This window comes from Cryptotermes secundus, unplaced genomic scaffold (assembly GCF_002891405.2).
Source record: "Cryptotermes secundus unplaced genomic scaffold, Csec_1.0 scaffold296, whole genome shotgun sequence".
In the NCBI taxonomy this organism is placed as follows: Eukaryota; Metazoa; Arthropoda; class Insecta; order Blattodea; family Kalotermitidae; genus Cryptotermes; species Cryptotermes secundus.
The window spans coordinates 205,238-222,947 of NW_019737985.1; the positions used below are offsets into that span (position 1 = coordinate 205,238).

The 17,710-nt window shown below is 38.4% G+C and overlaps 1 protein-coding gene across 2 annotated transcripts in view; it reads right to left on the reverse strand.

Moving 5' to 3' along the window:
• LOC111870592 (probable E3 ubiquitin-protein ligase HERC4) overlaps positions 1 to 17,710 on the reverse strand; it is a 100,140-nt gene that overhangs the window by 12,322 nt on the left and 70,108 nt on the right. For both annotated transcript variants that reach the window (XM_023862994.2, XM_023862995.2), the window contains exons 15-19: positions 16,248 to 16,334; positions 13,392 to 13,571; positions 11,170 to 11,347; positions 5,650 to 5,782; positions 1,825 to 1,974 (exon numbers count right to left, since the gene is read on the reverse strand). In XM_023862994.2, the coding sequence (XP_023718762.1) occupies positions 1,825 to 1,974; positions 5,650 to 5,782; positions 11,170 to 11,347; positions 13,392 to 13,571; positions 16,248 to 16,334 (728 nt within the window). The remainder of the gene's footprint in view (positions 1 to 1,824; positions 1,975 to 5,649; positions 5,783 to 11,169; positions 11,348 to 13,391; positions 13,572 to 16,247; positions 16,335 to 17,710) is intronic.

Below are 17,710 nucleotides of genomic sequence, written 5' to 3' on the forward strand. Positions count from 1 at the left end.
CAGATTTTCCAAGTTTTGTGAGGAATTTGATGTTAGCACGTTGTTCTGCATTAGCACTCAGCATTATTCCGACGGAGCTCAGAAACACGATCCGCTTCTAACAATGGTCGCGGCCAGACTAACCGATGCACGTGAATGAAACTTTGTGTGACGGTAGAGGGAAGTCCAAGGGTCAATGCCCTACCCTCCTCTTCGTCAATGACGTGGCCGGAAATGAGTCATAAAAGTAATCCGGGTTCTTTATTGCCACACCTTGTACACAATTTTTATATTACTGTATACTAGTCTTTATTTCAATTTATTATATAATTAATGCATGTTATACAAAACTCATTAATGACATTATGTTTTAACTATTGAATTCTTAATTAATAGGCTTGCATAAAACTGTACAAATTGTATAAGGTTTGCCATTACTTTTACTACTAAAATTAACTTATTTATTATATTGTATACGCTTATCAGTATTTTATACAAATGTGCATGCTATTGGATGACAACTGTAATCTTTAGTTATGACTGTAACAAGGATGATCTCCACATCCGCATGAAAATGTACTCTCGACATGATTTATGGAAGGTGAATAAATGAAATGAAATATCCAAAATGATGTACAGCTGCACTTGAGCAGAAGCATGTAATCCCAGTTGTGTGAATGGAACAACTCTAATAAACTTTCAAAACATATGGTTCTATATCGCGCTTCACAGCATGATTTATCAAATATGATGAAATTAACTGCACGAGGCGTAAAATGCAGAAGAGCAAAAGCAACAGCAGCAACACCCACAATAATCAATCAATATGTTACATTATAAACTAACAAAACAACTTCATTGGTGTAACCTTATTTCATGGCTAGTGTCACTCACTAGTCACGGTCTTAATGGCCTTACTGCCATTGGTCTGCCTTCTGAGGTTAAGGACTATATTTTGGGATAAAGAAACCATGGGACTGTTTGCCTTCATAACTACTGACACTGTTTTACACCAGGTTGCCAAACTTTAAACCACAGGTACCTACTGAAGCACATTATAAAATACATGTTGTTTTCATTATACTGATGCAATTACCTGCCTACAATCTAGCACAGCTTTCATGACTGATCTTTAGGCACTGGTAACCTGGCAACATTTATAATTTAAATAAATGTCTTCTAACATTATGACTTCAATTCTTATTCATGTACCTGTGCTTCACAGATGTGATCACTGCTGTGCAAAGGTCAGATGTCTGGAGGGCATGCATATGAATAAGAATTGGGGCCATAAGTAATAAAATATTTACATTAAATGTTGCCAGGTCAATGGAGCACAAAAATCATCCACTAAAGGTTTGCTAGATTGCACTGATACTGCATTCTATCACAGAGTTATACTAATCCTGTAATTTTCTAAATTATTTGCTATGTGTCAACTGAAATCAATTTAAAATTTGCAGAATATTTAGTAAGAACTTTTTATAAAGTTTTTTGACAAATTTTGCCACCTTTTTTAAAGTGAAGGAAAGCATAAAGCATTAACACATGTTCTGTGGAATGGAAGAACCTTGTTTTGACTCATTAAGACATTATCAGGTACTTGACCTTTTACATTCACCTGCATTCGTCTAATAGTATTCCTATACTGCAGTGTTTACATACCAGAATACTTTTTTTAGCAATTATGAAATAAAATAAAAGAATTTCATTCATGCAATATGATGCTAAAATATAATATTTAAAGTATTACAAGTCTTAAGAACTACATGCCTGTAACAGTGGTTCATGTACTCATATCTTTGTAGCTTTTAATGAGTTCCTGCAGGCCCCCATATTACTTACTTGTTCTCCTGTGTAACAGGTATATTCCCACCACCAGGTTTTAGAGGTTGCACTTTAATCTCACCAAACACCTCCCTTGTTATCTCAAAATTAAGGCAAAACACCTCCTCAAGATCAGCTTCTTTATAATCCAACAAATCCTGCAGACTTCTGAAATAAGAAAGGGATACAGGCACAGTTAAACTAGAAACTGAATTTTTGTATTTTACTTTCATTGTTTCATGATCCAACCAATTTCATCAGACCTTGAAGTGTAAGTTAAATGGGCTTTTTAAGGGAAATATAGATGTGAAATGACATAAAACTGTTCTATTCTGACAAAACTAATTCAAACAAAGTCCTTTATACTGATATTCCAAATTTTTTATATGTATATATTGAACAGTGTACATATAACATTTAGTGTCTTGGAGCAGTTATTTTTAGTAACCACTTATGAGATTGATGTGAAGGTAATCCTGATGTCTGTTTGTTCTTATTCATTACTATTCCACTACATGCCATCGCATTATTGCGTTCTTGCGCTTGTTGCTGGCACTTGAACTTGTCTTTCCTTTGCAGCCAAGGCTTTGTACAAGTTATATTCCTAGAAAGGTCCAATGCACATGCAAATGTCCCAGATGTTTGACGTTTCCCAAAGTGATGAGGGAGGGAGGTCTGAAACTTTGATGAACAAGAGGCATGCATATGATGGCATGTGACTTGTCTTGCCCTTGCGCTCAATCCATGTGACAATTTTACATGGAGAGAGATAATCTTCAAAACAGATGTGTTTAGTGATTAGGTATATTTTGTACACAAAGAAACTGGGAGCAGATTAAGTGTGGGAAATGCAAGCTACCATTCAATCAAACAAGAAAGGTAATCTAATTTCTTATTTTATGCAATGTAAAGTTGTTTTCTCATTCTAAAGAAAGAACACATTCAGATGTGAGAGAACTGAGTGCTCAGTGGAGCGGAAGAAAGGAGATGATGGAGGAAATTATGTGCATAATCAAGACCACAATTTTTACTATCTACCTAATATTGTTGGGACGATCAAATCAAGGAAAACAAGCTCAGCAGCATCTAGCATATGTGCAGAACTGAGACATACATAAAAAGTTTTGGTTGCAAAACATCAAAGGAAGAAGCTACTTTAGAGAACTGGGCATAGATACAAGGATAATATCAAAATGGATCTTAAGGAAATAGGGTGCCAAGTTAGGGAGTAGAATGAACTAGCCTCAGGAAGGGTCAAGCAGAGGGTTTCTGTGAACATCATCATGAACTTCTGTGTTTCTACAAGTATGTAACTGTTATTATCAGTGTACAGCGTACAGTGGACTTACACTTCATTCTAAATATCTATAGAGTGCATGTAAACAAACATGAGGCACACAGCAAGACAAGTTAATGGCATAGGCCACAACATGTTGACTGTTCTGTATACACTGTTATTCCTGTCACATTTACTTCAGTATAGTATTGAGTTATTACTTATCCCCCACATATATTTCTTCATTAAAGACAGACCAATGGAACCTACCTGAGGATTTCTGGCCATGCTAAAAAAACAAATAACTTCACAGTACATCAGAACTAGTAGCTACTTTTAACATTACAGTGGAACCTCGCTTTACGAGCATAATTCATTCCAGAATCTTACTCGTAATGCGAAACAAATTTTTCCATATAAATTAATGTAAAATACGATAATGCATTCCATGCCAAAAAAAAATACTAAAAAAAATTATGTATAACCTTTATTCAAAGAGAATTATATATACATTGTTAAGGAGCATGAATCATCTTCATCTTTTCTTCTATGCGGGACGAACCAACCTGGAATGCGAATTCGATTTGAAGAAAACAAAAAAAATCGAAATAATTAGTCTATTATTTATGATACATATCTAATTCTTTTTTTAACAGAAAGCTGTCTAGAGACATTTGTTTTTTCCGACGCTTCAAAATTTGGTGAAAATGCAACACAGCATTATCATTAAATAAATTTGTGGCGCGCATAGCCACTGCCTTATTAGGGTGATGCTTCTCAATGTACGATGCAACAGTTTCCCATGATTTCAGCATTTCTCTTATTGCGCCAGAAGATTGTCGCTTTGCTGTTACCTCCTCCTCCTCTGACAAACTCTCCTCCACAACTTCTTGCTGTGAAACACAATGCAACTCCAAATCGTGCAAATCGTTGATGTAGACCGATTGTATGTGCGTGCTAGATCAGCCACGCTCACACCTCGTTCTCACTTTTCAATGATTTTACGTTTCATTTCTAAGGTTATTTTTATTCTCTTAAGGCTGTCTTTTTGTGGCTTTTTCTTCAGGGACATTTTTGCAAGGGATATTAAACTTTGCACAAAAAAAATCACAAATAATATGTCTGAACACAAGTTTGGAAAAATGTGTGATCACAAGTGACACTAAGATGCTAGCGGAACGAGTGCTAAACACAGACTGATGTAGCAAGTGCACAATCCGGGACTTCCCCTCTCATCACTCGTTATGCAAAACGTCGCTCGTTAAGCGAGTCATTTTTTTACAATTTGTTTTGCTAGTTATGCAAATTACTCGTTATGAGAGGTGTTCGTTAAGCGAGGTTCCATTGTACTGTCTTCTGGGATGTATGTCATGTAGTCTAGTAGAATGTTACCAACTTTTAGAGGAACCTCTTGCCATAATCTTCAGGGTAGAAGGCTGCAGGTTCTTCCAAAACATTGGTAACATTCTACCAGACTACCAGCATCACATCCCAGAACACACTAATCCTTATAGTTACCACAGTATTTTTTTAATTGCTAGTGGGGTCGGACTAAGTTCCTTGTACTGTGGCCACTTCTGGCCTATTGTACCAGCCCCAGATGATAGGTGAGGGTGATTGCGGAGCAATTGGTGGAATGAAGATTGCTAGGGGAAACCTATGTACTCGGAGAAAATCTGCCACAGCACCACTTTGTCCACCACAAATCCCACTTGATCAGACCCGGGCCGCCGTGGTGGGAAGCCAGCAACTAACCGCTTGAGCTGCGGTGCAGCCCTAGTCACCACAGTAAGAACCATAAATCTGGTGACAGCATTTCATCATTAATACACATAGATAATAAAATTTAATTAGCCCGTGGGCCTCCATAGCCTGTTAAAGAGATAGCTATAGCTTTCCCTTTTAACTTTGTTTTTAGTGTAGAATTTTTCATCGTGTAAGACTTTTGCAAGAAGTGACTGAATAATAGATCTTTATATCTTAAAACCATACAGCTGCTGGGCAGGAAGTTCCCATGGAAAATCATTATCTTAGGATTTCAAACTTTCATATTTCATGGAACAAAAACAGGGTTTAATGGACTCTGGGGTACTTTAGTGTCAAGGTTTAAGCCAAAGTTCAATATAGGATATATACAGTTGTATAAAGACAATATTTTTTAAGGGTATTTAGCCATGAATAACAATGCTGCTGAAGTGTCCCAAAACCCATTACTACTATAACTTTCAATGTGCTCTTCTGAAATGTAATATTGCATAGCTTGGCAGCTGAATGTATTGCCGCCACCTTCAAGGTCAAAGAGTATGTCCAGCGAGAAGCAAGAAGAAAGCAGTGTCTTCAAGTCTGAAGATGGAGATATATGTTCTCCTGAACACCCATAAACTTTTACCAGACTAAATGGTGTTACATCTCAGAAGATAATAGCCTTCTTATTCAGCACTGTGAAAACCTCAAACCTAACAATCATTTTTGTTTCACTATACAGATCACTTCAAAAGGTTCAAATCATACATTTCTTGCATAGTTCTGTTTCTAGGAAATTACATTTATACGTTCACTTTACTTACTTTGCAAGGGTGGGGGATAATCCCCTGAGATCCAGCAGTGACACTGGCTCCTTCAGCAGTTTCTTATACAGTGCCAGAGGGAAAGGGAGGTCAATGATTGTGAAGTTGTAGATGGCCAGGCCACACAATGCACCTACATAAACAAACCAGTCATTGATTTTGTAATTACAGAGAAAGTTAAAGAACTTTTTTCCAAGTGTAAAACTTTGGTTAAAATTACTGCATAGGATATATTCTAAAGCATTCTGACAGTGTACAACAGTCAGAATTACCAAGTTTTTTAAGCTTGTTCATTGTTTAATCTGCATTCCAACATATGCTAGATTCTAATCTGTGAACTGCCATTCTCTTTTAGACACCATCAATTCAAACTGATATATCAGACTGTTATATCTGTTTGTGTAATCATCCAATTGTGGCAATAAATGAATTTATATTATCCATCTATGATTTCCCCACACTTCTTTCACAGTGTCTTTTATTATCAGCTTATGAGATAACAGTATGACAAGTATATATCACTTTTTTCTTCACACTTTAACATCTACTGTCTGAATGAATGCTGAAGGTGGATGGTACGTAGGTTGTACCAAAAGTCATGAACACTTTTTTCTGCATGCAACCTGGGAACAGCAGACGAAAGAGAGTATGGTGGTAGGTGGAACCAGCTGTTGTGTTAACTTTGAGTGTCTTGTGACATCAATAGCTTGCATCACGTGACCAGTATCACTCCTAACAAAATGGCCGACAATATGTCGTTTCGCCAGTGTGCTGTCCTCAAATTTCTTGTGAAAGAGGAAATCCCTGCTGCAGAAATTCACCAGAGACTTCAGCGTGCTTATGGAAGTGTGTGCATGGGTGCGAGCAGTGTTCGAAGATGGGTGAAACATTCTAAAGATGGCAACACCAGCATCAAAGATGAGCCTCGGAGCAGTTGTCCTTGAACAGCCTCAACTGAACGCAACAAGGAAAGAGTGGATGAGATAATTCAAGATGACAGGCGTGTGACTGTGGATACAATAGCCCAAAAACTTGGCATAGGGCACAGTGCAGTACAGGAGATGATTGAAAGCTTGGGCTATAGGAAAGTTTGTGCTCGCTGGGTCCTGTGTTTATTGACCGAAGACCACAAAGGTCAGCGAAAAGCCATCATCTCAGAACTGCTGCAGAGATATCGATACGAAGGCAATGATTTTTTGCTCTGTATTGTGACAGGTGACGAATGCTGGTTTCACCATTTCGAGCCTGAAACGAAATGGCAGAGCATGGAATGGCACCATTTGCATTCTCCATCAAAAAAGAAGGCAAAGGCAGTGCCATCAGCTGCGAAGGTGATGGGCACAGTCTTCTGGGATGCAGAGGGGTTTATTCTGGCTGAATTCCTGGAACCTGGGCAAACTATCAATGCTGCTCATTATGTCCAGATGCGGCACAAGCTCTGTCGTGCATTGCGCAATAAACGTCCAGGACGAAACATCGTCATCCTGCATGACAATGCTCGCCCCCATGCCACTCGCCTCACATTGGAAGCAACTGCAAAGATGGGGTGGGAAGTTCTTCCACACCCCTCGTATAGCCCTGATCTGGCACCCTCCGACTACCATATTTTCGGATTTGTGAAGGATCAGCTGCGTGGACAACGTTTTGAGACAAGGGAGGCAATTCAGGAAGCAGTGCGTCAGTGTCTTCGGATGGCTGGAACGGAATTTTACAGAAGGGGAATTTTCAAACTCCCAGAACGCTGGGAGAAATGTGTACAAAGAAGTGGCGATTATGTGGAAAAATAAAGAAAAGTCTGTAGATTGAGGTGGTGTATTTGGTTTGTCAATAATAAAGCATGTTACTTTGCAAAAAATTGTTGGTCATGACTTTCAGTACGACCCTCATAGCTTCAAAGAAGTTATCCCCCAGCAAGGTAGACTACCTCTATTGTCATTTTCCCATTCTTCATAGTCTGCCTTCATGACTCAGACATTAGTTCAAGTGATTGAAACTGCAAACAGCATGTGACCACAAAGTTTTGCAAAGCTGCATTCACAGCATAGTAAATAATAAAAGGCAAAGAAAAGGTAATGTTCTCTCTGTGCTTAACTAATTGAGCACTATGTCATGCAGATGTATGGCATAGTCCATGTATAGCTCAACATATTCTTGACTTTAGCACTAGCTGGAGGTGAGAGGTCAGCTTCACGCCTGGCTACTTTACATCCAGGTAAAGAGCCCCTTGTACATATCAGATAGGAGGCTGGGTGGGCCCCAGAACCAGTCTGGATGACATGCAGAAAAATCTTGCCCCTACTGGGCCCCTACCTCCCACCCCTCAGCCTATAGACAGTTGTTATACCCACTGGGCTATCCCAGCTGCACACAGCAAATAATAACAATAACAATATTAACAATAACAATATTAACAAACAATCTCATACATTACTGACAAGCAAACAGCTAAAATGCAAACATGAATTACTTCAGGGTGCTGCAGAAAAGTATTTTCAAGATCTGTTACATAATTTCTTATAGAACTGAAAAATTTCAGCAGTTAAACCAGATGATCATTGAATAAAAACTGTCTTGAATTACAGACATAATAATTTGTGCCATAGTTCACTTTTCTGTTGTGGACTGGATATGTCACAACACTGTCCATTAGAAGAGAAGTTGACTCTTTGACTTATTTTTATTGTGTTTTGAATGAACAAAATGATGACCCTTGGACTTACTCATCCCAGAAAATTTGATCTCCTCAGAATTCTCTGAAACTTTATTACCTTCAGGCAAAACCATTTCATGAACATATCCTATTCCTTAAAATACATATATATGACAATACCACATTGAACATTGAAGTGCAGTGGAACAATATAAAAGAATGCATGTTAGATACTATCAGTGATTTGGTTGGTAAAGCTGAGAAGATAGCAAGTAAACCATGGGTTACACAGGAGATGATGAGTAAAATGGAGGAACGAAGGAAATGGAAGAATGTCAACAATGAAGAAGGCAGGAGGAAATACAGGAGACTGAGGAATGAATTGAAAAGAGCCACAGACAGGGCCAAAAAGGAATATCTTGAGAAGCTATGTAATGAGATTATAGAATTTCAAAGAACAGGACGTTATGATTTGATGTATATGAAGACAAAAGAACTAGGATGGAAAGAGAATCATGGGATTCAAAATATTGGCATCGAAGACTCTCAGGGGAATAGAATAGTAGATCAGAGGCAAGTGCTGAAAATTTGGGAACATTATATTACAGAACTATATGATCGACCTAATCGGCCAGAAACCTTAGAAGTTGAACCGGAAGAAGAAGTAGATACAGACGAGAAAGGACCATATATTTTACAAAGTGAGGTGGAAAAAGCTATCAAGGAAATGAGGAAGGGAAAGGCTACAGGAGATGATGATGTACCTGGAGATGTGCTCAAGTTACTGGGAGAAGGTGGTTTGAAAACACTGACAAAACTAATGAACACCATATATGAAATTGGAGAGTTGCCCAAGGACTTTACAGAAGTTACAATGATTGCCTTAAAGCAAAAGACAAAAGCTACAAAATTCAGCGACCATCGCACAATAAGCCTTATTGCACATACAGCAAAGACAATAGTAAAGATACTTAAAAGAAGAATTGAAAGGAAAATAGAGGATATACTTGGAGTAGATCAGTTTGAATTTAGAAGAGGAAAAGGAACCAGGGATGCAATTGGGATGATGAGAATTACAGCAGAACGAACTTTGGAGATAGATGACGAACTGTGTGTTTGCGTGTTTGCTTCATAGACTGACAGAAGGCATTTGACCATGTAAACTGGACCAAATTAATGCAGATCCTAAAGGAAATAGGTATCGATTGGCGTGAAAGAAGATTGATCAGCAAATTGTACATGGATCAGAAAGTTAGAGTATGACTGGACAGAGGGGAGACAAGAAGTGTGCAGATTGGAAGAGGAGTTCGACAAGGATGCTGTTTATCACCATTTCTGTTCAACTTGTATAGCGAATGTCTTACCGAGGAAGCTCTGGATGGGCTCAGAGACTTCAAATTAGGAGGGCAAATTATTCAAACTGTGAAATATGCAGATGACCTTGTGTTAACAATTAAGGAAGAAACTATGCTACAGGGCATGATTGATAGATTAACTGAAATTGGAAGGTGCTATGGCATGGAAATGAATGTGGAGAAAACAAAAGTAATGAAAATTTCGAGACAACCAACCCCAGTCACAATAAAGATAGACCAAAAANACCAAAAAAAAAAAAACCAGAGAATGTGAAATGTTTTAAATATTTGGATAGCTTGTTAACAGATGATGGAAGGTGTACTAGTGAAATTAAATCCAGGATTGCCATGGAAAAAGCTGCATTTAGCAAGAAGAAGAATCTTTTTACCAGCAAATTGGACTTAAATTTGAGGAAGAAACAAGTGAAATGCTACATTTGGAGCATAGCTCTGTATGGGGCTGAAACATGGACACTAAGGCAGTAGATCAGAAACATCTGGAAAGTTTCGAAAGTGGTGTTGGAGAAGGATGGAGAAGATCAGTTGGACCAATTATGTGAGAAATGAAGAAGTGTTAATTAAAGTAAGTGAGCAGAGGAATATCCTACACGAAATAAGAAAACGGAAGGCTAATTGGATTGGTCATGTTTTACGCAGAAACTGCCTTCTAAAAGAAGTTACTGAAGGAAAGATAGAGGAGCTGATAGAAGTGACAAGAAGACGAGGAAGAAGACGTAAGAAGATGCTGGATGACCTTGGGGACAGAAGAGGATACTGTCATTTGAAGGAGAAAGCTCTAGAGCGCATTAAGTGGAGGAATTGTTTTGGAAGAGACTGTGGACCTGTCGTTTGACAGATTACTGATGATGATGACCACATTGGTGACTGATTTTTATGGTGTGAAATCAAAAAAAAATTTCAGTAAAAAAACTCTCAGAGTAAACATGCACAATCAAAGACAAAAATATCTGTTAAGGAAAATACTAGACCTGATCACACTTCAATGTTGAATATTGTCAGCTATATGTGAATTTTAAATGCAGTGGAATTCTCATTCAGTATTCCTCAATTTAAGGTTACTCCTCTCTTGGAGATTACTTTGCTGCCATTACTGTAAAGTAACAGAAAATGGAATAACCTAAACACATCCGTGCATGCATACTTTGAGTAAAATTGGTGCCATCATGCCCTCTGTTCTCCAACCATCATCAATTATGCAAACTCACAACACCCTTCCTGTTTTGACACTGCCTTCTAGATAAGAGATAGAACAGAACAAACCTAACCTACAACATGAGAATTAATACGTTCACCAATTTATGAAGTCATAAGCATCAGAAATTTCTGATATTACAGCACCCCCATGGAGGATTCATTTTCTGTGGTCATAGCCCAGTGATTTCACTGCTGAGGTTCTTTCATTAAAATTTTCCTAAATTTCGTCTCCAATAAGAAACCTACAAAGGTTTTCACATACAGTTGATCTCCAATGTCTCATCACATGGCAGGACTCACCAATGAGGTAGTACATGATTTCATCTTCAAATGAATCTTCGCTGAACCAAATTGTTCTTGTTTCGTCGTACTGTCGGAACATCCCATATTTGGGGTCCAGGATTTCCCTTGACAGTAATAAGAAGAATTCCTTTGTTACACCCCCTGCATCTTCAGCTTCCTCATTTTCAAACTTCACCTGTGAACAATTATTCTGCTTGCTTAGGTTTTCTTATAACTGGTGAAGTGGAAGTATTCATGGGAAATTGCTTGTTCCTGAAGGAAACTCTTCCAGCCTTCCATGCTTATGTAAGCAATGTTAAATGTGTGGGCAAAAAGTAAACAGCTGTAATTTTATCTTAACTGAGATATGTAACCACTAATTATAAATTCTAATATGTACTGAGATACACAAGAAAATAAGCTCAACTGTTATATGTGCTCAAGTGGAGAAGCCCCACAATGGACCGATGGACAGACAGTCTCCTAGTTATGAATGTGTTGGGTTCCAAAACTTTGTTAAGTCTTTTATTTTGAACTCAAGCAATGTTATACACAGTGCTTTTAGTCTACAAGCTAGTCCAGAACAGCTTATTAAACCATAACTATCTGAAATAAGGCACACCTAGAATGATCAGAAGAAAACAATACTGTTGCAATGCCAGAAATAAAACAAAGCAGAAAAACAATGAAACTCAACAACAGTGAATATACAGAGTACCATCTTCTGGGATATAAATTTACCAGCATTTCAGAGGAATGTACTGTCTCCTTCTTCATGGATGAAGAGTAAGCTGAGCAAGCAAGCAAGAAGGGTGATCTTTTGCTGCTTATTCAGCTCCTTTTCAACCATGATGACAGATGCAATATATTTCTCTTAAATGTTGGTAAAATTCTACCACACTACACAGCATCACACCCCAGAATACAGTAGTCTTACACAGCTTCTTCTACTATTTACTTGAATGCTTGGACTTCTTTCCCTACAGGAAATGGTGTTTCTTCGGGAGAACCAGGCATTATTAGGACAGGATGAGGAGGTAAATGAAGGTATTTATGGAGATGCCAAAACTGGACACTTTCGAAGACAGTACAGATTGCTAGGACTTATTTCACAGAGTGACAATTGCTTTATACAAAAAGTGGCTGTTGTAAGAAAAATTATTGAAACAGCTAATATTCACAAGGCCATTTGACAATCAGACATTCATAAAAGGGAACAGTCTACATAACTGATTTAATTAACATACATTTTAATATTAGCTAATTTAAAAGTTACTGAATTCATAAAAAGTACAGCTTCTATTACAGTGAAATCTTGTTACTGAATTCTTGTCTACAATATTTTTGCATACATAGTATTTATTTTTTAAACCACTGACAAAAAGAATAATATTACTATTCCACACATTATAATATTGAAAACACTAAAATGGTTTCAATTCTTTCTTTGGAACTTTATTTGCTAGCTGTGTGTACCTGTTTATCCCTGATTAAATAGCAGAAAATACAGCACAATAAATAATTTAATCCCTCTGAGACCTTCCCATCTTGGTAATCTTAACCTGTTATCATCAACAATAGCTTTATGGCCATGCAAACTTGTGAGGTGCATTAACAGTGTAATTGAATGTCTTCTCTGGTGTTACTTCATATTGCAGGTTATTTTATGATGCTGTTACTATCTGGACTATATACTGTCTAATAGTAGGATGGGAAAGGATTTCGTTTCAAGTGATCATGGCCTAACTGAGATATCATTCCATAATTTGAATGAAGGGACTGGCAAAAACCACAAAAAGACCTCAGTCAGGACAGCTGGCACCCCAGCCAACAATCAAACTGAGCACCTCCAAAATATGATCCTGTGCTATGCTAACCAACTCAGCTGAAAGGTATCCAGCTTATGTATCATTATTCTTGTAAAGAAAATGGAAATTAACACCAGTTTTTCAGGGTGCGGTCAGTTACGTAGTAACTGGAGTTGCAAGGGGAGCCCACTGTCTACATCTACCCTAAATATTTATCAAATTAAGAAATGTTTCACACATAAAGCTGCAGAGAAAAACGAAGAACACAAATTTTATGACTAATGCACTCTTTCTGCAGATCTTATGGTTTTTAAGATACTTAAACAAACAAGAATGAACATGTCAAAATTACACTATGTTCATATTTCCTAGCTGAAAAAGAGTGAGTCATATAAAAAGCAAACTGTGCAGCACTGTTTAATAAAACAATACCTTTAATGGTTTCTTGAGATCTGCAGTTTCAAACTTGGCTAGCTCCCGAATGGTGTCAGCTACAAGGTTTCTTCTGCTGACATGTAACTCAAGAAATGTGCTGATATTGGCAGATGCAAAGGGCGAGAACAGGAGAGATGAGATTGCCCTGGTGGCTGCCTGGTTCATTGCTGACTGCATCTGTCAAACATAACAGATTATACAAATACAGAGAGCAGATCTATATTTCAGAGGGAGCTTATGGGATAAGATACAAAATACAAAAGTCTATCCTGCCTTAATGTGAATTTCACCTCCTCAAAATGCAGCCTGTTAACACAAACAAACCTCTGCAAACCAATTCATGGCAATATGACCTACATATCTGCAGTGTAAGAAACAGAACTATTTGATTAAAACAAACAAGACAAGGTAATATAATCATTATATTTGGTATGAAGGAAATTACACTAATGAAACTTACATTAAGTTCATTTAAAAGACTATAGTGTTCTATGAAGTGATGCAGTATCATCTGGTAGAAAGTCACAGATCTTACATAGGCACCTGCGGACGCCATCTTCAGGATGCGAATAGAAGAGTAACACGAAGAAAAAGACATGCTACTGACACAGGGAAAATGTCCCCATTGAACAATCTTTTAAGGGCCAAACTTTCTTTCCCTATTCTTCTTACTTCTTTCAGTCTGCTCAGGGCCCCAGCCCTCCCTTTCTCTACATCAGTACCACTTCCTTCCAAACTTGATTTATTCTACTACCCTGAAGATGGAGGCAGCAAGTTTCTCTGTAACACTGGTACCATTCTACCAGACTATGTGATATAACCCCCAAAAGGCATATCCTATAATTTTCAGGTATATAAATTATTTTGCCATTCCTCCACCCATCCTCACTGACCACATCCATGTGGTATCAGAAAGTTCCAGACTATTATTGTTGTAACTGCCTCAGTGAAAGAAGATGAGATGGGAGGCCAAGGTCACACTTCTGCAAGCCTATTGCATCAGTCTGCCACGTGACACCGTGCTGTGAACACCCATTGTTTTTCAGGGGTGCTTTTTTGGCTCTGAGTTTCATTCTGTCTGCTATGGGTGACAAAATCGAGCAATACGTCTGCATCAAGTTTTGCGTGAAGCTCAGTACATCTACTACCAAAACCTCTGAAATGCTTTGTGAGCCTTTTTGAATGGCATTCACGTTTCAAACTGTATAATGAGGAGCTTCATAATTTGTACTCTTCTCCGAGTATAATTAGAATGATCAACTGAAGGAAGATGAGGTGGGCAGGACATGTAGCACGAATTGGGGAGACAAGAAATGCATATAGGATATTGGTGGGAAAGCCAGAAGGAAAGAGACCACTGGCAAGACCACGGCATAGGTGGGTGCAAAATATTAAAATGGACTTTAGAGAGATAGGATGGGATGGTATTGATTGGTTTGGGCTGGCTCAGGACAGGGACCAGTGTAGGGCTCTTGTGAACACGGTAATGAACCTTCGGGTTCCATAAAATGCTGGGAAATTCTTGAGTAGCTGCAGAATTGGTGGCTCATCAAGAAGGGCTCAGCTCCATGAGTAAGTAAGTAATTCACGTTTCAAGGCCAGTCGAGTGTCAGCTGAAGAACATGAACGCTCAGGGCACTCAAGCACCAGCAAAACAACATAAAATGTTGACAAAATTTGAGAACTCATCAACAAGGACCACTGCTGAACAATCCATGAGCTCACAAGCACTGCTGGAATCAGTTATGGAGTTTGTCAAGAGATCCTAATGGAAAATTTGAAAATGCGCCACATTGCTCCTTGATCATGACAACATGCCCACCCACATGTCCCTGAAAATCACAGAGTTTGTGACTTAACAACAACAACAACAACAACAACAACAACATGGTTATCGTTCCCCATCCTCCCTACTCACTAGACTTAGCCCTGTGAGATTTTGTTTTGTTTCCCAAATTGAAAATTAAACTGACAGATGTTCTGAAACAGTGTCTGACAGCCAAAGGCAAGCGGTACTTGACAGCATTAAGGAAAATGACTTCCTTGGTGCTTTTGAAGCATGGGAAAAAATTGCTGTATACGTTCCAAAGGAGACTATTTTGAAGGAGATGGCAGCCTAGCCTGGGAACCTCTGATCACAGTGTACAATACTTGGGATTACTGAGTTGTTTGGCCTTTATCTTCTGGTATTCTAAAGCACACAACATATTGGACTTTTGTTTCTATCATGACAGTTGCAGTCTGAAATATTTTCTAAACACTTCATCATACAAAAATATCTTTCTGATATAACATATTTATGCCATTAACTAACTCCACAGGGCAGAGTCCTTCTTTAGATGCCAACAGTCACTCTGCTGGTCAAAATTTCCCCACCACTTGTGGGACCACAAGGTTCATCACTGCACTCACAAGAGCTTGCCACTAGAGGCCATCCTGAACCAGACAAATCCAATTCTCTCATTAACACTAACATTTTGTCTTCTCATACTAAGTCACATAATTCTTTCCATATACTTTGGAACATTTAAGTTGCCTCCTAAAAATCCAACTTTCTTATTATTCATTATATTATGTGAACTACTCACAGTAACCCGTTACTGAAAATGAAATACAAGGTGAATATTACTGTCTCCTGGAATGTGATACAGCAAAGTCTGATACACAACGATGTTTCTAAGGAACATACTGACTCCAGCTTCAGGGCAGAAGAGAGAAGATGAAGGCAATGTGTTCTCCAAAATATTGGTAATGATCTATCAGATAACATGGCATTCATTCCAGATGACAGCAATTTTCACAGTCACGGATACAGAAACCCAGATCTCAAAATATGAGATGTCCCGCACTCACCTGGAGAGACTGGTTTGTTTGCAGCAAGAGTGTCTTTGTTTGAGCATCAAACAGGAATGGATAGTTGCAAAAATAAATCCTCTGTTTCTGGAATAAGAAATTAAGCTGTAGTTTTTCACACTGTTATTATAAAGCAATTGAAGTTACAATCAGTCATCTAAATTACTGAATTCTACTTCCACTAAGCAGGGTCCTTCTTGAGAAGCTAACAGTCACTTAGCTAGTGAAGACAATGTTACCATGTTGCCACCAGCCCACCATCAGATACTATTCTGAGTCATCTGAATTCAGTCCACATCATCACAGCAGACTTCTTTAATATTACCCTCCCCTCTATCTCCTGATCTCCTGAGTGTTATAGCCTTCAAGTTTCTAACTAAATTTTCTCTCCCTTCCATGTCCTGTGGACCTCATCCTTCTTGATTTCATAGTCCTAACAACCATTGTCAACCCAGCTGAAACACAAGAACATTGAACAGATAAACTATTATTATTTAAAATTTCACATTCATCTCAGTGGTTTATAATCTGATGAAAGGTAAACAGTCCAGCTGGTAATTCAGCATATCTGTAATCTTGTGCCATCTTTGACCTGTGGTACATTAAAGGATGACCAGATGAAAGTATCAAAAATAAAATAATTATATTAGAAAGCACTTATTATACACACTTATGGGTTACACCATTACAAAGGGAAAATATTAAAGTTTTTTCTGAGTATATAACTTTGTCCCCCATTGATGGTGTCTCCACCTTATCGTGGTGGTGGGGTTCGAGTGCTCCTGAGACCTTGAGAACTATGCTGACAGTACCATAGCTACCGGTAGGGTCACCCATGCTGGACAGGTCAATGGATAGGAAACAGATGAAGAGGGATACACTGGTTCTCCATGTTCGGGGTTGGGCATGAGGCTAACAACTTCATACCATAAAACTAACTGTTCAGAAACCAGATAATCTGCCTCAGATGGATGGGTTGAACTGATTCAACATCAGCAAAGTAGCTGAGATGGTTGGATGACGTACATGATGATCTCCATAAAATGAAAGTGAAAGGATGGAGAAGAAATATGAAGAATAGAGAAGAACTAAGGCAGATTATTCAGGAGGCAAAAGCGCACCCTGAGCTGTAGCACCAAGGGGAAGGAAGGAAGGTAGGAAGGATATAACTTTCTCAGTAAATTTCAACGTGGGCTCCCTTGGTAGCATGACAACCATCCAGATGACATTCGACCTTGTTCCACGTTACTTGAAGCATGTTTGGTGTTGCCGTAGTCATAGCATCCTTTATATGGGCTTTAAGGCCCTGAAGGTCATTTATCTTAACCTGCTAGAAAATGTTCTTCATATAACCCCACAAGAAAAAATCCAATGGAGTTAAATCTGGTGACCCAGGAGGCCAAGTGATTGGTCCACCTCTGCCGATCCATCTCCCAGCCATCTTTCTGACCAGGTGACTCCTA